This window comes from Neofelis nebulosa, chromosome 14 (assembly GCF_028018385.1).
Source record: "Neofelis nebulosa isolate mNeoNeb1 chromosome 14, mNeoNeb1.pri, whole genome shotgun sequence".
Classification (NCBI taxonomy): Eukaryota; Metazoa; Chordata; class Mammalia; order Carnivora; family Felidae; genus Neofelis; species Neofelis nebulosa.
The window spans coordinates 83299451-83323326 of NC_080795.1; the positions used below are offsets into that span (position 1 = coordinate 83299451).

The 23876-nt window shown below is 63.0% G+C and overlaps 6 protein-coding genes across 19 annotated transcripts in view; 2 read left to right on the top strand and 4 right to left on the bottom strand.

Moving 5' to 3' along the window:
- Window positions 1-1176: 1176 nt before the first annotated feature.
- MFSD3 (major facilitator superfamily domain containing 3) lies at window positions 1177-3509 on the top strand. The gene is made up of 5 exons (XM_058699520.1): window positions 1177-2300; window positions 2672-2819; window positions 2905-3029; window positions 3097-3206; window positions 3293-3509. The coding sequence occupies exons 1-5, from the start codon at window positions 1619-1621 to the stop codon at window positions 3464-3466; spliced, it is 1239 nt and encodes a 412-aa protein (XP_058555503.1). The 5' UTR covers window positions 1177-1618; the 3' UTR covers window positions 3467-3509.
- An 82-nt stretch (window positions 3510-3591) lies between these two features.
- Window positions 3592-10230, bottom strand: RECQL4 (RecQ like helicase 4). The gene is given in 23 exon segments (XM_058699477.1): window positions 3592-3924; window positions 4013-4121; window positions 4298-4445; window positions 4528-4708; window positions 4788-4960; window positions 5042-5171; window positions 5251-5527; window positions 5615-5877; window positions 5982-6096; window positions 6169-6348; window positions 6427-6606; window positions 6689-6772; window positions 7223-7359; window positions 7436-7528; window positions 7613-7744; window positions 7849-7962; window positions 8091-8217; window positions 8289-8462; window positions 8465-9061; window positions 9306-9449; window positions 9662-9762; window positions 9851-9884; window positions 9949-10230. Coding segments are annotated over 23 exon segments (3846 nt in total). The 5' UTR covers window positions 10177-10230; the 3' UTR covers window positions 3592-3799.
- On the top strand, window positions 10162-14252 carry LRRC14 (leucine rich repeat containing 14). 9 transcript variants are annotated; one of them, XM_058699503.1, is made up of 5 exons: window positions 10162-10285; window positions 10694-10724; window positions 12074-12294; window positions 12459-13060; window positions 13153-14252. In XM_058699503.1, the coding sequence occupies exons 1-5, from the start codon at window positions 10175-10177 to the stop codon at window positions 13718-13720; spliced, it is 1533 nt and encodes a 510-aa protein (XP_058555486.1). In that variant the 5' UTR covers window positions 10162-10174; the 3' UTR covers window positions 13721-14252. The 9 variants fall into 9 exon arrangements, with proteins under 9 accessions (XP_058555486.1, XP_058555483.1, XP_058555482.1 ...); XM_058699502.1 differs by having other exon boundaries at window positions 10200-10285; window positions 10694-11045; window positions 11941-12294; window positions 12476-13060; XM_058699504.1 differs by having other exon boundaries at window positions 10200-10285; window positions 10694-10830; window positions 11941-12294; window positions 12476-13060.
- A 393-nt stretch (window positions 14253-14645) lies between these two features.
- LRRC24 (leucine rich repeat containing 24) lies at window positions 14646-19786 on the bottom strand. Of its 3 annotated transcripts, none has more exons than XM_058699495.1 (5): window positions 19458-19786; window positions 17141-17476; window positions 16707-16985; window positions 16375-16543; window positions 14646-15699 (listed from the first exon to the last, which is right to left on the bottom strand). In XM_058699495.1, exons 1-5 carry the CDS (start codon window positions 19776-19778, stop codon window positions 14771-14773), a joined length of 2034 nt encoding a protein of 677 aa, XP_058555478.1. In that variant the 5' UTR covers window positions 19779-19786; the 3' UTR covers window positions 14646-14770. The 3 variants fall into 3 exon arrangements, with proteins under 3 accessions (XP_058555478.1, XP_058555479.1, XP_058555480.1); XM_058699496.1 differs by having other exon boundaries at window positions 18060-19594; XM_058699497.1 differs by having other exon boundaries at window positions 17141-17391; window positions 19458-19564.
- Window positions 19787-19907: 121 nt separating this feature from the next.
- Window positions 19908-21503, bottom strand: C14H8orf82 (chromosome 14 C8orf82 homolog). Of its 2 annotated transcripts, none has more exons than XM_058699522.1 (3): window positions 21326-21503; window positions 20622-20670; window positions 19908-20354 (listed from the first exon to the last, which is right to left on the bottom strand). In XM_058699522.1, exons 1-3 carry the CDS (start codon window positions 21485-21487, stop codon window positions 19909-19911), a joined length of 657 nt encoding a protein of 218 aa, XP_058555505.1. In that variant the 5' UTR covers window positions 21488-21503; the 3' UTR covers window position 19908. The 2 variants fall into 2 exon arrangements, with proteins under 2 accessions (XP_058555505.1, XP_058555506.1); XM_058699523.1 differs by having other exon boundaries at window positions 21283-21484.
- A 774-nt stretch (window positions 21504-22277) lies between these two features.
- Window positions 22278-23876, bottom strand: part of ARHGAP39 (Rho GTPase activating protein 39) — a 110692-nt gene continuing 109093 nt past the window's right edge. For all 3 annotated transcript variants that reach the window (XM_058699481.1, XM_058699480.1, XM_058699479.1), the window contains one exon: window positions 22278-23810. In XM_058699481.1, coding sequence (XP_058555464.1) covers window positions 23616-23810 — 195 coding nt within the window. In that variant the 3' untranslated portion in view covers window positions 22278-23615. The remainder of the gene's footprint in view (window positions 23811-23876) is intronic.

Here is a 23876-nt window from a genome sequence, read left to right on the forward strand (position 1 = left end):
AAACAGTAGCCTAAGGAAGACATAGAAAGCTGTGTCCCCTGGCCTGGCTCCCCTTGCTATACTGTCCACCTCTCCTGGCAGCAGTGAACTGTAGGCTGGAGCTGGCTGGATGGGTGGGCAGCACTCAAGGGAGGACGTCTTGGTCTTCCTCCTAAATGGGCAGATGGCCTGGTGCTGCCACCTGAGGCTGCTGGAAAGCAGGGGAGGGGAGGGGAGGGGAGGAAGAATGAGCAAGCGACTCTTGCTTTGTTTGTATGGATTTGAAGTGTGAGATGTGATATCCTAGCGCAAATGCAGTCCTGGGGCCAGTGAGGGTGGAGGCCCCTCCCAAGCCCAAGCGCCCAAGCGCCCAAGGGCAGGGACCGGGAAACACGAGTGTGTAAAATGCTGACAAAGGGGTACCCTGGGGAGGCCCAGGCCCTGGCGGGTGTGCAGCCCTCTGTCCTTGCCACTGGAGCAAGGACTAGTGTCTACGGTGTGCGCGCTCTGTGGGTCACTGCAGTCTTCTTACGGAGGGATGGCAGTCCCCTTTTTACAGACGAGGAAACTTGTCGAAGTGACAGGAGACCCACTCGGTGGCTGCACCAGCTGTTGCTCTCAGGGTTGGGCTAGCCTCGGGGTCAAGGGTTAGGAGCCAGTACTAGCACTCTAGCTCTGTCTGCTCTGGAGGTGGTTCCTAACCCTGGGCCACACCCGCTACCTCCTCTGGGCCTTGGGAGCCCTCTGGGATGCAGCTCTGGGCAGGGGAGAGAAGGCATGAAACGCTTGGAGGGGCGCCTGCCTCCACAGAGCCGGCTGGAGTCAGGCGGGACTTGGGCCTGTCTGCCCTCCTCTCCTGGCCTTGTCACTGGACGCTAGAGGGCGTCGCGGGGAGCAGCTGGCTGCGTCCCTCCGGCTGAGACCTTTCACACAAACCTGCCTTTCATGGTCCTCTGTGGCCACTGGCTAGAGGAAGGCACCGGAAGCACAGCCAGAAGGAGGCGAGGGTGCCAGCGGCGGAAGTAAGCAGTAGTAGACCGTGGGGGCTGCCGGAAGGACCCGGTGGACACTGCAGAACCAGGCTCCAGGTGAGGCACCAAGGAAGCAAGCACTTCTGCAGAGTTAGGGTGTGGGTCCAGGGGGTCTGGGAGCCGGACCTGATAACCTTGGGAAGGACCGGGATGGGCCACAGACTCAACATCAGCCAGGCTGCCCGCGGCGCGTGCTCAAGGCTCCCCGGCCGCGCCCGGAGTGGCCACGGGGGGGCGCCCGAGGGCGGCCGGCGCTCTGGCCCGCTTCTCAAGCTCTGTGGCCGCCGCATCTCGCGGCTGCGTAGAGAGCGGTCTATGGAGGGCGCGCCGCCTCCGGACCCGAGGGTACCGGTCCGGACGCCAGCCTGCACAGCCCTGACCTGACTGGCCCAGCCCAAGAGCCATGACGCCGTATGATCCCTGACTTGATCCTGACCGGAGCGGGCCCCACCCGGAACCGCTTTGCCTGCCCCTACTCCAAGCCGTACCTCTGATTCCGATCCGGGCCCTGACCTGGCCTTGAACCCAGCCCGGGCCACCAGATTCCAGGCCCAGCCCCAGCCCCTGATCCCCCAGCACTCGCCCTCGGGCTCCCCGCGCTCCTGGCCATGCATGGGAAGCTCCTGCCGCTGGCCGGGCTCTACCTAGTGCAAGGCTTGCCCTATGGGCTGCAGTCCGGCCTGCTGCCCGTGCTGCTGCGGGCACGTGGCCTCTCCCTGACACGTGTGGGACTGGCCAAAGTGCTGTACCTGCCGTGGCTGTTTAAACTCGTGTGGGCCCCACTGGTGGACACGCGGGGCTCCCTGAGGGTCTGGCTGATGCTCAGCACGGCTGCTCTGGGCCTGGTGTGTGGGCTGCTGGCAGTCCTGCCTCCTGCAGAAGGTGGCCGGGCTGGGCTGCCTGTCACCGTGGCAGGGCTGCTTCTGCTGCTGAACCTGGGTGCGGCTGTGCAGGACGTGGCCCTGGACACGCTGGCCGTACAACTCTTGGAGCCAGCCGAGCTAGGGCCTGGTAACACAGTACAGGTGGTCGCTTATAAGCTAGGGGCAGTGCTGGCGGGAGGGGGCCTATTGGCCCTCGTGCCCACCCTCTCCTGGCCCCTGCTCTTTCTGCTCCTGGCTGCCATCTATTGGTTGGCTGCTGCCCTGGTCTGGGCTGCACCAGCCCTGCAGCAGTTGCCTGTATCTCAGCCCTCAGAACGACCCCTCCGCACCCTGCACCTTCTGCAGGAATTGCTGGCCATGCCTGGTACTCTGTGGACAGCAGGCTTTGTGCTCACTTACAAACTGGGTAAGTGAGGCCTTGAGTCAGGCAACAGCAGGGAGCCTGCAGGTGGATCCCCAGGAGCCCTGGAACCCGTTTTGTGGCCACCTTCTGGGGTACTAACTGTAGGCTGGAGCTCAGCCTGGCTCTGCAGCTGGGGTTTGCCTCTGGTCCTTCTCCAGCTCTGGCTGCGTGGCTTCTGTGAGCTCCAGCCATAGCCCCTTGGGTCTCAGATGCTGCTTCATGCTGACCCTACGCTTGGCTGATGCCCAGTCCCAGCTGTCTCCTGGCACCCGTGGCCCAGGACAGGGGCAAGGCAGGGGCCTGGCTAGGGGAAGGCAACTGAGGCCCCAAATGAAGAGAGGTGGGCAGCCCCCCTGCTGGCATTCTCCCCACAGGTGAGCAGGGTGCCAGCAGCTTGTTTCCGCTCTTCCTGCTGGACCATGGCATCTCTACTCCAGAGCTGGGCCTGTGGAACGGTGTGGGCGCTGTGGTCTGCTCCATTGTAGGCTCGTCCCTGGGCGGGGCCCTGCTGGCCAGGCACTGGTGAGCCCTCCTCAGCTTGCCCCACCCACCTGCTCACACCTGCCTTGCCCCACACTCCCTGACCTGCCCCATCTCCCCACCCCAGGCAACCACTGCCTTTGCTGAGGTCTGTGCTTCGCTTCCGTCTTGGTGGTCTGGCCTGCCAGACCACCCTGCTCTTCCACCTGGACACCCCGGGGGTCAGGCTGGGCCCCAGCACCGTCCTGAGAGGTGAGGGGCAGGCCACGGGAGGGGAGGAGTCCAGAGTCCCGGGCCCTACTGATCTTGGCCCTCCCAGGGGCAGCCTTGTTGAGCCTGTGTCTGCAACACTTCCTGGGGGGCCTGGTTACAACCACCACATTCACCCTGATGATGCACTGCAGCCAGCTGGCACCCAGTGCCCTGCAGGTAAGACGGTGTGGCTGGGATGCCCAGGGGCTGCAGGGCTGGGATCCAAGCAAGCCCTCGTTTGATCTCACACCCCACCCTCGCAGGCCACACACTACAGCCTCCTGGCCACTCTGGAGCTGCTGGGGAAACTGTTCCTGGGCACACTGGCTGGAGCCCTGGCTGACAGCCTGGGGCTGCATCTCTGCTTCTCCCTCTTCCTTGCTCTCTCAGGCATGCCCATTCTGTATCTGGGTCTGGCACCCAGCACCCTGGCCTGAGCTGGGTGGCCAGCCCACCTAATAAAGCTGAGCGTGCCCACGGCCTAGCTGTCTGGGATGTGTGATGGGCAAGGCTGTCCTCAGGCTGTGGGGGCTGCCCCATAAGAAAAGAGGGTTCCTAAGAATGACTTGAGCTTTTTTTATTCCGCGTTTTGGGGCCCCTTCGCCCCGCTTCTGGTGGTGGGCTTTGCCCAGGTAGTCAGTCACTGTCTTGGCCACAAATGTCCCTTCTCTTTTCCCTGATAAACTGCCACACCTGGCTCCCTCCGCACGGTGGCCACACAGCCCCCTGTGTGTGACATGGGGGAGCAGGGCTGGCCTGCGGCAGGGTGGTCAGTGGCCCCACAGCAGGATCTCCTCTGTAGCTAAACGCATCAGGGCACGGAAGCTCAGATGCAGGTGTTTTCTCCAGAAACGCCGGTCCCGCCCGTACACCTGGGCTGGATAGCAGGGGCTTCCTGTGGTGGAGTGGGAGACACGGCCCTGAGGACTCTGGGCCAGACCTGGCCCCTGCCCATGTCTGAACCCAGCCTCCCAGGCCCTCACCGATGCCATGGAAGATACGGGCCACAGCCCTGCCCGAGAACTGCTGGTCTGGCCACGAGGACAGGAGATGGCGGATGTCCTGGCGTATCTGGTCCTCCCAGTCCTGGATCTGTGGGTGGCAGGCACGTAAGGCCAGCCCACGCTTCCACAGAACCAAGTTCCGCACAGCCCACCGTGGTGCAAGGCAGGAGACAGAGCGTGTAAGCGTGTGCACGCACTTTGCTGCCTGACCTCACTGCAGGCCTGTGTCCTCTCTTCAACCCCCCAGGAGGGGCTGGCACTCACCCTGGCCTGTCCTGGCTCTGGGCCCTGCTCGTCCTCCATGCCTCCTGGCCCCTCTTCCTCGAAGTAGCTGCTGAGCAGAGCCTTGAGCCTGGCACTGTGCTCCTCATCAGGCTGCTCCAAGCAGGGCCCGCAGCTGGGGAAGGCTACACTGGGGTGAGAGGAATCTGTCAGCGAGGTTCACCAGAGGGGGAAGTGGGGGTGGCCTCAGGCCCCGCCCACCTCTCCTGCACCTGTGAAAGGCCTGGAAGGTGCGTCGCAGGCGTGCCAGGGCCTCCTGCTCACGGGTTTGTACACGTTCATATAGGAAGTCACAGATCTGGTCCTTCTCGTGGGCCGTCAGGTCTCCGGGGCTGTGCAGACAGAAGGCGAGCTCCCGGAACTCCACCAGCACCCCTGTGTCCCGATGTGCACCTGCCAGAGAGCTTGTGAGACACAGGCAGGAGGGCGGCAAGCAGGGCTGGGTCCAAGCAGGGTTGGGGGCAAGGCTCACCTGTCCCGGGCTCTGGGTGCCACTGCAGTTGACGGAGAGCCTGCTTTGCAGGGGCGAGCTTCCAGCCCATCGAGTCGGCCAACTTAACCACGTCAAACTCTACGGAATAGCTTCCTTCTTCACCTGTGTTTTCCTGTGGCTGCTGGGCTAACCAGACCGCCAGTGGAGGACACCTGTCCCAGGGAAAGGGATATGTGATTAGCAGCCCTGGTCCTGTGTCCCTGGCCCCAGCCTGGGGTGGGATGTGTGCTCACCTGCGGGCCAGGGCCTGGAGCTGGGGGAGGCCCCCAGGGCAGCGCAGGTGGCAGTAGGCATAGGTGGGTGCCAGCAGCTCCAGCCAGCGCTGTGGGTGTAGCTCCAGGTAGCACAGCAGGGTCTCAATGGCTGGAGGCAGAGCAGGGCTTAGGGGACACAGGGACGTGGGGATGTGGGGAGGTACCCACTCCTGCCCCCAGTTCCTCACCCTCCTCAGGCATGTCCAGGGCCTGCACCAGCGGCTGCACTGGGAGTGCCCGCTCATGACCCAGGCACTGGGCTAGGCCTTTGTTGCTGGCTTGCTCGGCCTCGCTCGGGGACACGGTCACAGGCCTGTCTTGGCTCTTGGCTCCCTCCTGCTCTGGGGGCTGTTGGGCATGGGTGCAGGTGCAGGGTGGGAACGAGCACTGTACCAACTTCTTCACGGCAAGGAAGTCGGAGGCCTCGGCATGCACGTGTCTACGCAACTCCTGCAGGTCTTGACCCTGTGAAAGAATAGCTGTAAACGTGGGGCGGTGGGGTGGGGTGGGGTGGGGTGGGGTGGGGGGAGCTCAAGTGGGGCAAGTAAGAACCTGGGGCTGTAGAAAGAGGTGGCAGTGTGCGGGCTGGCCGTCCCGTCCAGCCCGGCCCACAGCCTGCACGTAGCTCTCAAAGCTGGGGGGCAGCCCCAGGTGCAGCACGGCCCGCACGTCTGGCCGGTCCAGCCCCATCCCGAAGGCCACTGTGGCCACCACCACCCGCAGCCGGCCCTCCATGAAGGCCTGCTGCACCCGCCGCCGCTCCCGGGCACACATGCCGGCGTGGTAGGCTTCGGCCACAGCTTCCGGGGCCTGGCCTGCAGAGAAGACACAGACAGTTGGGTAGAACGTGTTCCTGGGGCAGGTCCGTGGGGCACAGCCCTGCTGACCTCCCCTCTAGGCCCCAGGTCCCAGGCCTCACGCAGGCAGGTGCGGAGCAGCGCAGCAATGCGCTCCGTGTCTTCGCGTCTGTTGCAGTAGACGATGACAGAGTTCAGGTCGCGAAAACGATCACTCTGCAGCAGTGTCACCAAAGCCTGGTGGGCGACAGCGGTCAGCACGGGCTGTCAGAGGCAGTGCCTCTGCCAGGCCCCGGTGTGTCCACTCACCTGGTCTGGGTTCCTGTCCGCGGACACAGAGAGGTACAGGTTGGTGGGGATGGTGACTGGCCCTCTGAGGACATGCTCCTCAGCCACGCCTAGATGCTGAGCCATGTCTCTTGAGGTGCTGTGCGTAGCCGTGGCTGTAAGACCCAGAAAGCAGCGGACACCCATGTGTTCCCGCAGCACCTGTGTGGGAGAGGAGCCAGTGAAGGTGCCCCACCCACCCTCCCTTGCCCCTTCGCTTGTACCCCAAAGAAGACTCACCTTGCAGACACGCAGGTAGCAGGGCCGGAAGTTGTGGGACCACTGGGACAGGCAGTGGGCCTCGTCGACACAGGCAAAGGCAACGGGAGGCAGCCGAGGGAGGGAGCCAGGGGTCCCTGCCGCAGCCCCAACCAGTGCCTCGGGTGACAGCATCAGAACGTGCACCTGGGCCGCCTGAACCTGAGGACGGCAAGGTCAGGAGCATCATCGAGGGCCTGCCTTCTGTCCCTACCCATCTTGCTGTGTAAGGCCCCTCCCTCACCTTCTTCAGGGCAGAGTCCCGCTCCTTCCTGGTCATGCCTGAATGGATGCAGGCTGCCTTCAGGCATGGGGGCAGGCCAGACACCTGTGGGTACAAAAGGACAACCAGTTGCAAGCCACCCTTCCCCTGCTCTTCCTCAAACAACGCTCAATGGTGCTTGGCCTGACAGCTGTTGCCATCTTCAACCTGGGCTCCCTAGGGAGAAAAATCCCAGCTCGTAGATCCTGTGACTAAGGATTCAGAGACCCCTGTGAGCCTTGGTTCAGGAGTGCCAAGAGCAGACAGGCCCCACTGGGGACGTCCTCCCTCCCTAGAGCTGCTCCTCTTGGGGGTGGACTCAGGTCTGGCCAGCTGTGTCCCTGCTGCCCTTGGACCATTGCCAGGCCGGGGACTATGGACAGAGCTGGCAGGTTGAGAATAGCTGAGCTCTCTACAGCTCCGGCCAAGTAACTGACAGCAGCCCCAAAGGGTCGGAAGAGCCGTGGGCACTGGTTCCTGCCTTCTGCATGTGCTGGAGGGGTCCCGTCTGCGCACCTGGTCGTCCATGAGAGACAGGAGGGGAGAGATGACCAGTGTGAGGCAGGGGCTCCGCCGGGCATAAAGCAGCGCAGGGAGCTGGTAGCACAAGGACTTGCCAGCACCGGTGGGCAACACCAGCAGTGTGGATATGCCTGGTGGGAACAAGGGTCAGTGTGCTATCCTGTGGCCAGGCCTTGGCCCTGTCCCATCCCCCAACAGCCAACTCACCAGAGAGGATCCGCATGACCGCATGCTCCTGTCCGGGGCGGAAGGCACGGTGCCCTAGCTGCTCCAGGGCCTGGAATACCTCAGCTGGCGTCTCTGTGGACACAGGTGTTGGTCAGCATGGCCTCAAGTTGCCCCCATCCCCCAGTAAAGGCTCTCGGCTGAAAAGCATCTGCTCACCTGCCACTTGCCCAGAGGGCCCTGGTGGGTAAAGTGGTGGCACGGTAGGGGGCAGGCAGGGCACCCGGGGCACAGGCTGTTCCACGGTGACCAACAGCTCAGGCCCAACAGGCTCTGGATCTTTCTCACTCACTAGAAACAGATGGAAAAGGGTGGTGTGGGAACTCCAGGCTGGGCTGGGGTCATTCTAGCAAAAACATACCTAGCTACAACCTGCCCTCCACCCCTTCATTCACCAGGGAGTCGGCAGCTGGCACTACCTGTCCTCTGGACTACTTCCTCCAAAGTGAGCAGGGTCTGTGTGTCGTCTTCATTCTCACCACCTTTCTTCTGGGGGGCTTGGGTATGCTCTAGGTTAGGTAGAAGAAGCAGATAGAATCTTTCACTTGAGCTACAGGTGCTCCCCCCCCCCCCCCCCAAGAGTACAAGTCCTCTCCAAAAACCTCAGCCCGGCCCACCACCAGAGCAGAGATCTCACCTGGTTGGGGGCACTGGGATGACCAGTGGCCTAGCTGCCCACACCGGAAGCAAGAATTCTTGAGTGTGGCTCTGGGCCGACCACCTACAAAATGCTCCCCTTTCTTCTGCCACTTCTGCTTCCACATCTGGGGGCCATAAGAGAGGGTCACGTGGCAAGACGCAGTAGGGGTGAAGGGAGTGCCTGCCAGCACCTCACCTGCTTGCGGAGGAGCCTTCCCCGGAGAGCCGGGCCCCGCACGTAGCGTTTCTGCTTCATGTTGAGCCGCACGTAATTACCTCCGTTCGGCACAGCTACTCTAGAAGGGATGTACAAGTGGGCCATGCCCCAAGCCTGCCCCAACCTGGCTCCACTTAAGGTGACCCTACTGGGAGGCTGAAGCTGTGGTACCTGGAGGCTGTGGCGCCACTGGGGCGCTGTGCCCACAGGGGTTTTCCCGAAGGGTCTTCTGCATGTTCTGCAGTCCCAGCTTCCTCAGGCAGGGGTCCTACTTGGCCACTGTCTTGTTGGGCCTGTGCAGGGCTCCCCTCTGGCTCTCTATTCGGTGCCCACCTCTTGCCTTGACTGTCGCCAGGTTGGGGGCTCCCTGCACTGACTCCAGCTGTCTGTAGGGCTTGAGCCTCAGGGCTAGTGCTGGGACCAGGGACAGATGGGACACATGAAGTCAGAGACTGTGACTGCTCTACACCCAAGTTAGGCTGGCAGGCCTTCGAAGCCCCCAGAAAATCTGGGGTCCCATTGTGACACCGCTCCAGCCAGCCAGGGTCTAGGGAGCCCAGTCGCAGGCTCAAGGATGCCTGTAGCTGCTGGAGGCAGCCCAGCCTCAGCTGGGGCCCAGCAGGCTGCAAGGGCACCTCACTGACTTCTTCTGGAGAGATGAGGGCAGCCCCTGCACCTGGTGGCCTTGGGGTGGGCATCTCGGACGAGGGTCTTCGTGGAGTCCGGGGTATGCGGCTCAGGGCTGGCCCAGCCTGGTGGGGGTGCGGGGGAACAGACCAACAAGCAGGAACTCAGGTCTCCAGGCTGCCGCCGACCTGAACTCCCCCCAGAAGTTTCCGCCTGATTAGTGCTGCAAGAGCGTACGTGTGCACGTTTGCACAGGCACATGTGCGTGGAAGGGTTAGCAGAAAAGGGTATCTGGGGGTCCGGTCACTGAGTGGAGAGCAGCTCTGGGTACAGGTTGGATGCACTGATTGCCTGGCTCTTAGCTCTCACCTGCAGGGTGCCCTTGAGGTTGGCCTTAAGCCTCTCTCCGTAGTCCCGCACAGACCCTGGCCGGCTTGGCCCAGAAAGAGGAGGATGTGGACTGTGGGTCGCAGCCCGATTCAAGTGGGGCCCCCAGCAGCTGGGTTCTGGCACCTGCAAGAAGAGGCGGTGGGAGTCCGAGCCGGAGAAAGGCTGGTGCGAGGGGCAGAGTTGTCCCCAGCTCCCTTCCCCAGCCCCCAGGCCCTCCTCCACCATGTCCAGTCCTCCCCCAATGTTCTGTGCCCCACACAGGCTCGTTCACGGCTCCTCTGGGCTCTGCCACGCAGGAGACTGGCCGGGAGGCTGGGGCGTCAAGGCCTGGGTACCTCCTCTGCCTGCACGGGAAGCGATTGCTTGGGGCCGCGGGGTCCGACCCCTTCTGCCTCCTTCAGGGCCTCCTTCAGGGCGCGGTACTCCCGGTAGAGCGCTAGGGATGGGGTGAAGGGTTACTGGGGGGCCGCCTGTCGCCCCACCCACCCTGCGCCCCTCCTTCCGCCCCGCGTCAGCGGGCTCACCCCGGGTATCCTCAGGCGCCGCCGCCACGTCCTCCTGTGAAGGGAGCGCGTCAGCCGGAGGCCGCACCCTCAACCCCCCGTCCCCGGACAGCCCGCACCTGGCCCGGCCGCCTCCCGCGCCGCCGCCGGAACGCGCTCTCCCAAGCCTGCAGCCGCTCCCGCACGTCCCGCAGTCGCTCCATGGCGCTCGCCCCGCGGCCGCGGGCTCCGCAAATCTCCCGCCGCGAGGGAGACGCCGGCCGCCAGCCAATGGGGGCGTCCCGCAGCGTCGGAGGCGGGGCGTCTGGGCAGCCTCCTCCGGGGCAGCCAATCAGTGGGACCCTCATGGGAAGACCAATGGGTGGTGGCTACGTCATCGCGGTGCGCGGAGGCGCTGGGCGGGGCGCGGCGGACCGTGAGGCGGGGCCGGTGGCGGTCGTAGCGGCTGTGGGGCCGGTGAGCGCGGGCGGCCGGCTGGGGATGGAGCGGGGCGGCGTGCGCCCCCGGCCCTCCCTGGCTGCACGAAGCAGGCGCGGGTGCTCGGGGCGGGCGCCGCCCGGGAGGCGGGAGCGGGAGTCGGGCGGTTCGTTCGCGGGGTGGGGAAGGATCTGGAGCCCTGCGTCGGGCAGAGCGACCTCGGGCCCCGGGGGGCGACGCACCGGCTTCGAGGGGCATATCCCGTCCGGGAGGAGGAGGGCGTCGCATTGATGGTGTCCCTCGGCTCGAGCCCGGGAGGAACCGGGCGGGGGGCGTCTTGGGGCAAACGCCGGGAGCCGCGGGCCGGCGGGAGGGGGCGGTGGCCACCACACAAGAGGCTCCTCCCATGGTGACCACACTGGCTGCTTTCGTTTCCTCTCGTGACAGGTGCTCGGTTGGTCTGTCCTGTCACAGCGAGGTATGAGTCGTCCTCGCGAGAATTGTCTACAGGCAGAGCAAGGCCGAGGGTTGACGTTCGGGGCTTCTCAAGAACCAGTGCCCTAAGGACTTTCGTTGTGTATGAGGTCCGGAAGAACAGGGACTCTGGGGCCCGACTGCTCCCTCTTCCCTGAGCTCATCGCCCAGGCTGTGACCTTGGCCGGGCAAGATTTAGGGCTTAGTTTTCTAATCTGTTTCTGGGGGGATGACTGGGAAGCAGTTTTGAGGATGAGATGTTTGGCCCGCTGAGAGTCCACTGGCTGTTACTGCTGCTGAAGTCAGTAACAGAGCTGATATCCAGGTACCCCCCGGGGTCCCAGGCCTTTTTTATATGCCCCTTGTTAACTTGGATGCGCTTTCTGCTGCTGCCTCTACCCATCTGAACAATTCCTGGCCTGGGGTCTTATGAGTCCTATAGGTGTGAGGGTCACGTGGTTTTTTAGGGAAAAGGGAGATGTTTAGACAGGTGACAAAGACTTTGGTGGATGAGGTTTGCTGTTTGTTTTTCTGTAAGTCTGCAAAGATCTCCATGCTTGGCAGTACTACTGGACCATAGTAGTTAGGACTGAGGGTCATGCTGAAGGCTTGGGTTACTCAGGCTGTCTGGACACAATGTTCCCTGGGTACCAGTGCTTTTTACCTATGCTGGTATTTATTAAGCTGCGTCAGTGCTTCCAGTTCCTGTCCAAGGACCACCTGCAAGAGCTGGAGGAGGGTGGGGCAGGTTCCTGCCCCTTGGGAGTATCTTAGCCCCTCTAGTGTTTGTGTGCTTTGTGAGCCTTATTCTAGTTTTGAAGAAAAGAGGATCTCTGATAAGCAGCTTTGTGAGGTCTGAAGTACAGATGTTGCGGGGGGGGGGGGGGTCCTGCAGAGCAACCGTCATCAAAAGCACACCCAGGCAAGTGGTCATTTTTGGTGTTGTGCTATTTATGTACTGTTTGATGGCTAAGTTTTCCTAAAGAGGCACCATGCTTCTGGAAGTAGGGAACTGGGGGGGGTGGCCCCGTTCCTATCTTCATTCAGTTCAACCCATTGTTAGGCACCTGGCACTTGCTTTTTGGTGCCACAGTCCTCCATTGAGTGCCAACTCTGTGCTAAGCACCACGCTGGGTTTCCCCACTACCAGCGATGGAGGAGGCTATGGCCGGGTGGAGGCCTGGGGTCTGTCCTCCCCGCTGAAGGGCCCTTCCCTGCAGGTGGCTTCCTGCCTGGCCCGGCGCCATGCACACGCTTGTGTTCCTGAGCACGCGGCAGGTGCTCCAGTGTCAGCCAGCTGCCTGCCAGGCCCTACCCCTGCTGCCTCGAGAGCTCTTCCCCCTGCTGTTCAAGGTGGCCTTCATGGACAAGAAGACTGTTGTGCTTCGCGAGCTGGTGCACACATGGCCCTTCCCGCTGCTCAGCTTCCAGCAGCTGCTGCAGGAATGTGCTCACTGCAGCCGGGCCTTGCTGCAAGAGCGCCCCAGCACAGAGAGCATGCAGGCTGTGATCCTGGGGCTGACAGCCCGGCTCCACACCCCAGAGACCGAGGCTGGCACACAGCCTCTCTGCAGGTATGGGTGCACCTGAGGGGCTCTCAGGCATGGGGGGTACAGAGAGGGTTCCCCCCTGAGGTTCCAGGCGAGTGCAAGAGCTCAGTGCGGAAACAGGCATGTGGCTTCTGTCCCAAGGTGGCTGGGAGTGGGTGTGGGTTCTGCTTCTTTGTCTCCTGCTTCAGCCTACCCGTGCTCCCAGGAAGCATGCCCTGCGGGTGCTGGACATGACGGGCCTACTGGACGACGGCGTGGAGCAGGACCCTGGCACCATGAGCATGTGGGACTGCACAGCAGCCGTGGCCCGCACCTGCATAGCACAGCAGCAGGGCGGGACTGCGGATCCTGGGCCAGCCCCCATTCCTGTGGAGGTTCGTGTGGACCTGCGGGTGAACCGGGCCTCTTACTCGTTCCTGCGGGAGGCACTCCGGAGCAGTGTGGGCAGTCCCCTGCGGCTCTGCTGCCGGGACCTGCGGGCTGAGGACCTGCCCATGCGCAACACTGTGGCTTTGCTGCAGCTGCTGGATGCGGGCTGCCTGCGCCGTGTGGACCTGCGCTTTAACAACTTGGGCCTGCGTGGCCTGTCTGTTATCATCCCACATGTGGCCCGATTCCAGCACCTGGCCAGCCTACGGCTGCACTATGTGCATGGGGACTCGAGGCAGCCCTCTGTGGATGGCGAGGACAACTTTCGCTACTTCCTGGCCCAGATGGGCCGCTTCACTTGTCTGCGGGAGCTCAGCATGGGCTCCTCTCTTCTCTCGGGGCGGCTGGACCAGCTGCTCAGGTGAGCAAGCCCCACTGTTGCCCTGTCCTTTTCCCCTCTTCCGAGACCCTGCCCTGGTCCTACTTGGTTGTGACCTGTGTCCCCTATTATAGCACCCTGCAGAGTCCCTTGGAGAGCCTGGAGCTGGCCTTCTGTGCCCTGCTGCCCGAGGATCTGCGCTTCCTGGCACGGAGCCCCCATGCTGTCCACCTCAAGAAGTTGGACCTTAGTGGCAACGACCTGTCCGGCAGCCAGCTGGAGCCTTTCCAGGGTCTGCTGCAGGCAGCAGCAGCCACACTGCTACACCTTGAGCTGACTGAGTGCCAGCTTGCTGATACCCAGCTGCTGGCCACGCTCCCTGTGTTGACGCGCTGTACCAGCCTCCGCTACCTCGGTCTCTATGGCAACCCACTGTCCATGGCGGGCCTCAAGGAGCTCCTACGGGATTCAGTAGTGCAGGCTGAGCTACGCACGGTGGTGCACCCCTTCCCTGTGGACTGCTATGAGGGTTTGCCCTGGCCACCGCCTGCCTCTGTCCTGCTGGAAGCTTCCATCAATGAGGAGAAGTTTGCTCGTGTGGAGGCGGAGTTGCACCAGCTGCTACTGGCCTCAGGTCGTGCTCATGTGCTCTGGACCACTGACATTTATGGGCGCCTGGCCGCAGACTACTTCAGCCTATGACCTCCAGGCTGTCCTGGTGTTCAGGGCTGCTGGAGACCCCTCCCTGCCTTAGGTAGACAGAGCCTTTGCTGGGACCCTGTTGGAGGCCTGACACGGAGTCACTGGTCTCTGGTTTCCTTGCTCTTGGGCTCTCACAGCCTTCCGATGCTTGGTGGAGCACCTTGCGAGGTTTTGCCCTGTACCTGTTCCCCTGACTGGCTGACTGTGGGCTTAAGGGCTGGATTCCAGGCCTGTTAAGGCCAGGCTTGGTTTGGGTGCACTTGGCTGCCCTCTGGTGTCCTGGTCCTCTCTTTGGAATGTTTCTGGGGTCCCAGCTGTGAGCTGAGAGGGTGTTCTGTCTGGGCCCTTCCCAAGAACAGACTGCTCTGGGGTTGAAGCTGGAACAGGGACCTGCTTCAAGGTGGGTCGGGTCCCCACGCACTGGAGCCTTTCATGGTTCTCTCTGCCCTGGCACCCGGGAGACAACCTGGCTGGGCTTTGGAGCCAGCGGGTGTCATTAAGGTACAAATGTGCAGTGTGTTTGGAACTTAAATTTGTGGTGTTTTTTTCTGTCCTAACTGGTCAGAATGACCTGTCACTGGCTCTGCTGTCCCCTCCAGCGTAGCCACTGGGTAACAGCTGTCTTCCGGTCTGCTGTCCCCCTCCCCCTTTCCCGGGCACCCCCACAGCCCTTCGCCTCTCCCACCTTGGGGAGGCCCCAGGTCCTCCAGCAGGCTGGCGGGCCAGTGGCCGGACCTGCAGAGCTAGCGATGAGGGTGATGCTGGAGGGATCTTTTCTGGAGGGCTTCGGTAGGGCCGTGGGGAGCCTCCTCGGCCACCGTCCCTTGACGCCTTAGGGCTTCTGTCCGCAGAGCTTGGGGTCCGCAGGTGCCTGCGCCCCGCCCTCGGGCCCCCAGATCCCACACATGGCTCGCCGCACACTGCGCAGCTTTTACCCTTTACTGACTGCGCTGGAGCATGCGCGGGGCGAGCCCGCGGGCCTGCCAATCCGCGGAGACTACGTCATCAGCGAGCGCCCGCCCGCCCGCCCGCCCCTCTGGGCCGCACTCTTCAGCAGTGGATCTCGTAGGCTGCCGGTGGCTGCAGCGGGAGGCCCTGCGCCGGCCCGGTTGCTGCGCCATCGGCAGCCTCCGTCGGGCCCTCGGCGAAGAGTGGCTTGGAACGGTCGATGACGAACATCTCGTGGCCTCGCTCGTCGCGGAGCTCCTCGAGCTGCGCGAAGGTGCAGGGCCCGTCCGAATAGTCGTTGACGAACAGCGCGCCCTCCCCCGGCAGTCCCGGCACCTTTTTTCTTTTGCGCCGCCGGCGGCAGATCATGGTCGCCAGCAGCAGCGCCGTGAGCGTAAGGAGCGCGATGGCGCCCGCGATGGCCGTCTGGGTGGCCAGGCCCAGGGCGCGGAAGGCCATGCTGCCGGCCTCTTGCAGGGGCTCGTGGCTGACGGGGCCGGCGGCCGGAGGCGGCGGGGGCGCCAGCTGCAGCTGCTGCTGCTGGGACAGGTTGACCAGGAGCTGGAAGGGCACGCGGGCGGCGCCGCCGGCGTTGGAGGCCTCGCACTCGTACTTTCCAGCGTGGGCCAGGGTGATGTTGGTGAGGAAGAGCATGCCGCTGCCCGTGTCAGAGGCGCCGGGCCCGCCGGGGCGCGGTGCCCCGCCTTCTGGCTGGATCTGGGCCCGTGGCTGCCCTTCACGAGGCTGGGCCACCTTTCTCCAGGTCACCAGGGGCTGCGGGTAGCCGGAAGCCTGGCAGGCAACGCGCAGGTCCTCACCCAGGTTGGCCGTCACCTCCAGCGGCTCCACGTGTACAGAGGGTGGGATGCAGATGAGGCTACTGCCAGATATGTCCAGGAGACTTTGAAGTGCCAGGCGCGGGGGCTCTGCACACATGATGTTCTTGTCCCTGGAGCTGAGCAGCCGCTGGCCCCCTTCCTTGATCCATGCTCCCAGCCAGTGCAGGGCACAGTCACAGCGCCATGGGTTCTCTGTGGGCAGAGCAGTGGCGGACGGGTAGCTCAGGAATGGTCCCAGAACAACCTGTGCAGTTGGGCTTCTGCTGGCCAGAACCGGAACCCCTTTCCCGCCTCCCGGAGAGGGGGCCCTGCCACCTCTTCTCTGACCTCAAGCTCCCTGGAGTGTGGGCAAGCTCTTCCCTCCCCCTGCAGTTCTGTGCTGCGTGGTCCAGTTCACTAATTTCTAAGAAAGCCTCTGCTCCTTTGAAGTCTCTCCCTGCAGCAAGTCCCATTACTTGGGTGGATAGTCGGTGTCCCCAAAGGCATCCCACAGCACTGAGACCTCACCAATCCTGTCAGCCTCGTCCTCAGGTGCTGTGTCCTGGAAATGCCAGCCCTAGTTTTGTCTTTCCAGTTTCTGTCACCCCCATAGCTCCCGAGTGTCCAATCCCTCAACAGAGGATTTCTACCTTTTCTGTCTTAGTCCTTAGGCCAAGTCCCTGAGCTGTGCCCCTTCCAGCACTCCCATTCCTATCAGCCGCCCATGGATGGGTCCAGGTGATGGTATGACCCTGCAGAGCGCTCCTGGATGGTCTGGAATTCAGAGCCACTGCCATCAAAGCCCACTCCACACCTGGGCCTGCTTCCCACTGCCACCACTGTGGCCGAGGAAGATACCTTGGCATGAGAACCTTCCCCAGGAGGTACCTGTGAGGCGCAGGACCTGCAGGCTGGCCAGGGGCTGTAGGGCCTCACGACTGATGGTGCCCAGTTGGTTCCTGCTGAGGTCAAGCAATGCTAGTGAGGAAAGCCCAGCCAGGGCCTGGTCCTCCAGCAGCTCAATGCTGTTTTCCTGCAGGTGCAGCTCCTGCAGTCGCTGAGGGAAGGACAGCACATCATCAGGGGAAGGGGCCCTGGCGGCCAGGTCCCCTTCTTACGGAGCTAACCTGGGTTAACTTTTCTCCCTTTCACTGCTCCAGCCCCGCAGGGCAGGTGGAGGTATCGGAGGACCCTTGCCCTTGCCCACCTTCCCCCCTCACCGGTAGGTGCAGGAAGGTGAAATCCAGCAGCTGCACTAGCTGGTTACCAGCCAGGTAGAGTGCACGCAGCTGGGCCAGGCCCGCGAAAGCGCCAACTCGCAAGCCGCGTAGCCGGTTGCCGGTGAGCGCTAGCTCTAGCAGGCGTGACTGCGCGCGGAAGACGCCTGGCTCCAGGGCGCGCAGGCTGTTATTGTGCAGGTAGAGACGGCGCAGGGCGGCGAGAGGCGCCAATACGCCCGGTTCCAGGCGCGCGATGCTGTTGTCCTGCAGGAACAGCGTCTGCGGGCCGGAGGGAGGGTGGGAGGGTGTTTACCCTGCTGAGGGAGTCTCCCTCCCCTGGGGCTCTCCAGCACCCACAGGGACATTCACACACCCCTCCCTCCGTGTCGCGGGCACCTCTAGCCCGCGGCCCAGTGGCCCCAAGCGGTGCCCACCTGCGTCCCGGGTGGGATTCCGGGCGGGACGACGCGAAGCCGCAGGGCGCCGCACTCCACTGTGGCGCTGTAGCAGCGGCAGGCGGCTGGGCAGCCGGCAGCGCGGGGCGGGAAGCCAGGGAACCACAGCAGCCACAGCAGCAGCAATGTGGGCGCTCCCGGGGCCATCTCCCGCGGGATCGGCCGCGGACCACGAAGCTGCAACCTCCTGACGGGCCTCCTTATAGTCCACCCTGGATGTGATGTGCCTCCTGAAACACAGGTTGGCAGGCCTGCCCCTAACACTTGAGAGCCAGCGAAGAACATGGATGGAGGCCCACACCCTGTGTCTAATTTCTGAAAAGTTATAAATCAGTTCAAGCAACCGATAAAAACAAAAACAAGAAACAAACAAAAAAGTTGGCTTTTTTCCTTTGCAAAAACACAGTCATGAAGATTTGGAGCATCAGGTTCCAGTTTAGAATTTCCAGAGTTCTTAGTCTTACCACACTGGCCATGTGGGGAGAGCCAACACCACCCCAGCCCCCTTCTCTTCCCATCTATTTCCATCTGGCACTGTAAGGGATTTTGCACTCATGCATGTGGGTGTCCCTACTTTCTAGCAATTAGCCACTCCTTGACTCTAAGGTACAAGAGCCTGGTGCAAAGTGTGGGCTTGGGAACATGTAGGTGGTGAAGCCCAGGACCCAGTTACCCAAGTGCAGGCTAGAAGGGGAAGAGGCTCTAGGAAGACATTTCTCCTTGTCCACATGGAGATGTCCAAAAGCAGAGCCCAGAGCAGAAGTCTTGTGCCCCCAAGACGAAGCCCAAGGCCCCACACCACAAGTGTCCTTGTCTTCACCTGACCCTGACCCAGCATTAAGTCTAGTCCTTTTTTATCCCTAGAACTCATGCTCTGTCTCCTGACCCTGGGACCCACCTGATGTATGTTGATGGGAAACATGGGTAGAACCGATCCTGGGAGCCACCAGCCACAGGAAAATGCAAGCATAGCTTGGCCAGCCCCTGCCCAAGCCCTTGTGGGGGTGAGGGTGGGTGGAACAGCTTAGACAGAATTAGGGTTAATTCTCAGGAACTTGTTAGACAATTGGGGGTTGTGATACACAATAGGAAAGTCAGTTCACGAGCCATGGCCTATGTTCTCTCTGCTGTTTCCCAGAATAGTGCTTCTGTTTTGGGGAGTAGGAAGGGCCCTGGAACAGCTGGGTTGTAAAAGAGGGGCCTTGGGCCACCAACTGGGTTTCTAGGATAGTTCCCAAGTGGGCTCTGGGAGCAGTGACCTCCTGGATGGTAAAGGAATATATAGTGTGTTGGGGATTTATGCACATGAACCGGTGACCCTACAAAGATGGGAAGACCTGTGTCTAGTTCCAGGCACAGTGAGTCCAGTTTTAAAGGTGGGGACATGGGCTGAGAAGCCAGCTAGTCTGGAGCCAGGGACAGCAAAGCTGAGGGTGTGCTGTCATGCAGCCTCCAGCCCTTCCTCAAATGGTCCCCACTCTGAATAACTGCCTGTTTTCCAAGTCTCTCTGCTAGCAAGAGTGAGTCATGTGGAAAGGGACCAAGTGCCCTTGATGTCTGTTCGAATCTTGCTCTAAATTGTAACTCATATGATTATTTAAAGTCACTAGAAATGAGGTAGGCACAGCAAAAGTTTTAATGGAATAGCTTTGGCCCAGGCAGAGTCAGTTCCCAGGTGTCTCAGGATGTGCGTGAAAGCCCGAGAATCTAAAGGCATACTCTGGGCTCCTGGGATCCACTTCCCTGAGCATAAGGGCTGGTTCAGGTCTTGCCCAATCAGGCTCCAGCAGCCAGTCCTCTTAAGTAGAGGGGCTTCTTGGCTTCCTCCTCAGGATTCAAGGCACTGTTCACAGGGACACCCCCTAGACGCTGATTGGAATAAAAGGGCCGGCCTGAGCAGGGATGAGGGCCCAGGCGGGAAGAGCAGAGGAGGCCAGCCCAGAAATCCTTTTACCCAGCGGACAGCCCTCTAATTCGGTTGGGCAGGGGGCGGGGCGTCACACACAGGATTCTGCGATGGCTGTTACCGTCTCCAGGGCACCCATCTGTGCGGAGACGAGAGCGGCGAGGAAGCCCTGCGACCCCCTCGGGAGCAGTGCGAAGCCCAAGTCGCGTGCCTCGATCCCCCATGGTGTCACCTGCATCCCCTCCAGCTGGGTCTGTCCCGGGCCAGTTCAGGGCAGGGCGTGGTCCCCGCCAGGTCGCCTCCCCTTCTCGATGCGCCCTGGGGACATAGCCGGGAAGGCCCCCGATCCCACCCCCATGCCCACTGACCTCGGGTCGGGCGCCCCCTCACCTGACGCTCCCGCGGCGCGGCTCCCCCGCTGAGCCCGAGGCGCCCAGGCCCACCGAGCAGTGCAGGGCGGGGGAGGGGCGGACGCCGCTCGCGCACGCGTACTGGAGCCCCTGCGCCTCCAGCCGCGCCGCCGGGGCCTGCCCCTGTAGGCGAGGGCCGAACCAAAGGACGCCCCAGGCCCGAGGTGTCGGGGGATGGGGGGGGGGGGGGGGAGTAGAAGGGCCCGCGACCCCGCCCCTCCTCGCGTTCGAAGCCGCGGCAGCACCTCGGACAGCGCCGAGCACCACGGAGCCGCGGTGCACCTCTGCCGCGCACGCGCATTCGGCCGGCGCGCTCTTTCGGTGGCGCGTGCGCAGCGATGCGCGGCCCGGGCCACAGCGGTGAGGGGAGAGGGGGCGGGACCTCGGCGGGGCCAGGGGCACCAGCGGCCGCCAGCCTTCCTGCCTGCGGCTCAGGGCCGCGAGGCGGCGAGCAGCAGCGGGGCCAGGTCCATGGTGAGGGCGAGGCGGCGGCCTTGCCAGCGCACGTGTGAGGGCAGCGCGGGCGCGCCGGGCGGGTACTCGAAGCAGGCGCTAAGCTCGAAGGCTAGGGCGGAGCGCACCAGACCCACGCCGCCCGCTCGCTCTGGCGCGGGGTGGTAGAGGCGGCCGTTGGCGGCCAGAGGCAGCAGACGCGCCGGCTCGAAGGGCACGGCCAGGGCCTCACCGCCGCCGCAATAGGAGAGACGCGGGGGCCCGGAGCCCGAGGCCAGCAGGTGCGTGAAGACCACCGGCCGGTCTTCGCAGCGCAGGAAATTGCGCTCTCTGCCGCAGGGCGAGAGGAAGGGGAAAGAGGCCTCGTAGCGACCGCTGTGGTTGGGTCTCAGGCGGGAGAAGAAGGTGACCAGGAACTGTGGGTCTGGAGGAGAAGGACACGGTTGCTTACCATGCCACGCTACCCTACCCGGGGCCCTACTTCCCCAGGCAATCGGCGCGCCCTGGGCAACGCCACGGGCTGGCGCCGGATGTGGGCACACCACCTTGGCCTCACTCTAGACAGCAGGGCTCATGAGCACAGGATGCCCAGTCCTCTGCTTCGGACGGGCCAGTCGGCAGGCTGGGGAGCAGAGCCCGCCAGGGCCTTGCCGAAGGGAGAAGAAAGGTGGGGAAGAAGTTGCACCGGTACCTTTGAAGCAGGTGATGAAGTTCTTCATTTTGGAGTCATCCAGGAAAAGCTGCAGACAGAGGGGCAGGCCATGGCCCATGAGTCCCAACTGGAAGCCCGACAGAGTCGGCCCCAGGGCGGGGAGGCTTGGGCAGGCCTGAGCCGGGGCCAGTGTCCACTCTCCTTGCGCTCCTGTGCACGCCGTGTGCAGGGAGGCGAGTGGAAAGTAAACCTGGGAACCCTGCCAACATTCCTGCATCTATCCCGCACTCCGGGCCGTGCGGGTTCCTGAGCTGCCATGCCCTCCCTGTACCTCTCCCTTCCTCCTTAAAGGTTTCTAATCAGATGTGTCACCTCCTCCGCGGAGGCTCCCGGACCTGCTTCCTCCCGGATATGCTGGATGATTCCCCTGCCAGGGCTTGCAAAACAGGCAGGGCGACCCGAAGCTGGGGATCACAGGGTCGGGCAGGATCTGGGGATGCAGAGCGCAAGAGACGCAGCAACGGGTGGCAGGTTGGCTGCTGGGGGGCGGGGCGCGGGGCGACCCCTCTCGGGCTGAGACCGGGCGCCCCAGGCGGTCCAACTCTCGGTCCCACCTCAGCAGTCAAGTTCTCATTCTTTAGAGACCCCGCCCACCCATCCGGCCCCGCCCCTCTCACAGGCGCCCCCTCTCTGGCCCCACCTCTCTAACCGGTGCACCCGCTCCGGCCACGCTCCCGGCCCACCTGGCCCTGATGATCCACATAATAAAAATACTCTCGCGTCTGGGGCTCTGGGGTCTGGCCCTGCGTGTAGGAGACGCCCCCGCCCCCGCCGCAGGCCCGGGTCCCCGGGGACCGCGCCAAGACCACGGCGCACGGCCGGAGCGCCCTGCATGCCCTCCACATCTTCCTCCCGCGCCGGAAGCGGCGCGCGGGTCACGCGGGACTGGCGCTGCGTGAACAGCCTTCCTCCCCGCGACTCCGCGGCCTCACACTTTGGTTCCGGCAGCTGTCGCGGAGCTCGCTTTCCCGGGTCGCGCGGGATTCCAGGGCCGTGGGCAGCCCCTACGCTGTTCATTCTCTGGCCTGCGGGAGCGGCCCGTCCTGCCATCCCGCCGGGGTGGGGTGGGGGTGGGGGTGGGGGAAAGAGACCACCTGCCGGCGGGGTGCGCACGCGAGACGGACTGGGAACGGGGCCCTGGCGGGAGTGCAGGTTCTGTCCCTGTCCCTCTGCCCTCGGGGGCCAACCGCCAGCACTGGCCTCTCGGCCTACCGCTCAGAAAGTCAGCTTGGTGGGGCCGAGTCTGCGTGTTCAAGCAGCTTCGGAATCAACACTGCCTAGCCATCTATGGCAGATTGAGGGTAGAGAGGGTCGCAAAAAGCCCACTCCCCGCGCAAACAGGCCTTTATAAAGAGGTCAAGATACATACCCCGGGGGCCTCAGAAGGCGCAGGGCGGCCCAGCACCCACCTGGTGCCTCCTCCCTGGCCCTCATTCCCAGGAACCAGCCTTGCTTGCAGCCCACCTCTCCCCCCCCCCCCCCCCCCCCCCCGCATTCTCCTCTGGTCTGTCCACCCAGGTGACTGTGCCAGCCCACAGGCTGGCTTATGTGGTGGGCTGCCCAACCCCCAAACCAGCCCCCTGCAGCCCTGCTGCGACGGGAAGAACAGGAGTCGACAGAAAGTGACCATGGCTCTCAAGTGTCCATATGTATTTTATTCACACATAGTGTTGTCACCTCTTGAGTCCATGCGTCAGAGCCAGAGTCTGTGGCCGGGCCACCCACCCCAGGCCCGGAGACCACCCGACTGAGGACGCTACCTCAGGGAACACCCGGGCCACGGCAGGGCTGGGCTTTTTTGTTTTTAATAAATAAAAACTCAACTCTAAAAAATATATATATATATGTATATATATATAAACTGGGGAGAAATTAAGTTTTACAATTGGAACTCAAAATTCCAAAATGGAAAATGTACAAACTGAGAGTCTAGGTACTTCCTACCCCCAGCTCTGGCCTTGAGGAAGGGCACTCCTGGGCGCTCCCTGGTTCCCCAGCTTGGGGTTCCTTCCCTCTCTTCTACTGCAGGTCCCAGATGGGGATGGGGCAGGGTTTGGTTTTTGGTCAGGAGCCAAGAAAGTGGCGAAGAAAATGAAGGAGTGAGATCAACTTGCTCTGCAGAGGACAGGCTAGGACGGCTCAGAGATAAATAGCATTTGGGTTAAAACTATGTCATTAGCAAATTTAGTTCTTATATCTTTCCCTCTATATCTCTATACACAGGCGGGTTGGTGTGCTGGATAGATTCTGAATTTATAGTTACACGAAGAAAAAAATACTCTTGCCCCCCACCCCCACCCTGCCCCAAGAATGCCTGCTCAACCCTGCCCCCGACCCCAGAGGACTTTGGTTTGGGGGCCCCTCCCTACCTAGAGAGAGCCTGCCAGGCCCTGCTCTGGTGATGGGACAGCCCAGTGCCCTGGGGCCCCCAAATTCCCACGGTCTCCACGTTGGAGGCCACAGGTGGCAGGGGGCAGGAGGAGGCTGCAGGCCAGGAAGGAAACAGAGGGGAACCGGGGAGGGGCAGAGGAAAGAGGGGCAGCCGGGCAGGGTCCAGGCCAGGGCCAGGCTGAGCGCAGGAGCCCCAGCTCCAGGGGAGGGTGGCATGTGCTCTCGGGCCGGCCGGGAGGGGCAGTGTCACTTGGCTCCAGGAAACAGAAGGCACTTTCTCGGGGCTGACCGGCCGGTGGTGGGCGGGGCGGTGCCCACAGAACTGGCCACGAGGCAGCGGGGTGGGAGGGGGGTGTGCGGACAGAGACGCCCTTCCCAACCCCTCTGCCCTGGCTGCGACCTCAGGCCCGGGGCCTGGGTGGGAGAGCTGGGGGCTTCCAGGGCTGGGGCGGGCATGGGCGGGGCCTGGCATGCTGCCTCCGCGGCTGGGGCGTTCCCTCCCCCCTCCCGGCGTGCTCCCCTGCCCGGGCGCACACCCGAGCGTCGGCTCTGTCCCCACCCTCGGTCCTTGGGACCCACGTGCTATAGCACGCCCTCCATGAAGCTGGTGTCCAGGTGCTGGATGAGCACGCGTAGGAATGACATCTCCTTGCGAGTGTTCTCGAAGATGACGCGCGGGTCGTCCGACCGGCAGCGCAGGCAGTTGGGCGCCATGACCATGGCCAGGTTGCTGACATCCATCTTGGTGATGGCCACGTTGGCTGGCTGCACGAACACCTGCGGAAGGGAGAGGAGGGTGGGCCCAGGCTGGCGTGTTGAGTGCTCGGGGAGGGATGGGGGGGG

Excerpts from the sequence above, each read along its gene's own strand:
- MFSD3 (XM_058699520.1), top strand. The coding sequence starts at position 1,619 with ATGCATGGGAAGCTCCTGCCGCTGGCCGGGCTCTACCTAGTGCAAGGC. Across the intron at positions 2,820-2,904 it reads GCCCTGCTGGCCAGGCACTG|GCAACCACTGCCTTTGCTGA; the intron begins GTGAGCCCTCCT and ends TCCCCACCCCAG. Across the intron at positions 3,030-3,096 it reads CCCCAGCACCGTCCTGAGAG|GGGCAGCCTTGTTGAGCCTG; the intron begins GTGAGGGGCAGG and ends TGGCCCTCCCAG.
- LRRC14 (XM_058699499.1), top strand. The coding sequence starts at position 11,713 with ATGCTTCTGGAAGTAGGGAACTGGGGGGGGTGGCCCCGTTCCTATCTT. Across the intron at positions 12,295-12,458 it reads GGCACACAGCCTCTCTGCAG|CCTACCCGTGCTCCCAGGAA; the intron begins GTATGGGTGCAC and ends CTCCTGCTTCAG. Across the intron at positions 13,061-13,152 it reads CGGCTGGACCAGCTGCTCAG|CACCCTGCAGAGTCCCTTGG; the intron begins GTGAGCAAGCCC and ends CCCCTATTATAG.
- LRRC24 (XM_058699495.1), bottom strand. The coding sequence starts at position 19,778 with ATGCGCGTGCGCGGCAGAGGTGCACCGCGGCTCCGTGGTGCTCGGCGC. Across the intron at positions 16,544-16,706 it reads TCACCTTCCTGCACCTACCG|CGACTGCAGGAGCTGCACCT; the intron begins GTGAGGGGGGAA and ends TCCTTCCCTCAG. Across the intron at positions 15,700-16,374 it reads GCAGGTCCTGCGCCTCACAG|AGAACCCATGGCGCTGTGAC; the intron begins GTACCTCCTGGG and ends CTCTGCCCACAG.
- C14H8orf82 (XM_058699522.1), bottom strand. The coding sequence starts at position 21,487 with ATGTGGAGGGCATGCAGGGCGCTCCGGCCGTGCGCCGTGGTCTTGGCG. Across the intron at positions 20,671-21,325 it reads ATGTGGATCATCAGGGCCAG|CTTTTCCTGGATGACTCCAA; the intron begins GTGGGCCGGGAG and ends CTCTGTCTGCAG. Across the intron at positions 20,355-20,621 it reads CTTCATCACCTGCTTCAAAG|ACCCACAGTTCCTGGTCACC; the intron begins GTACCGGTGCAA and ends CTTCTCCTCCAG.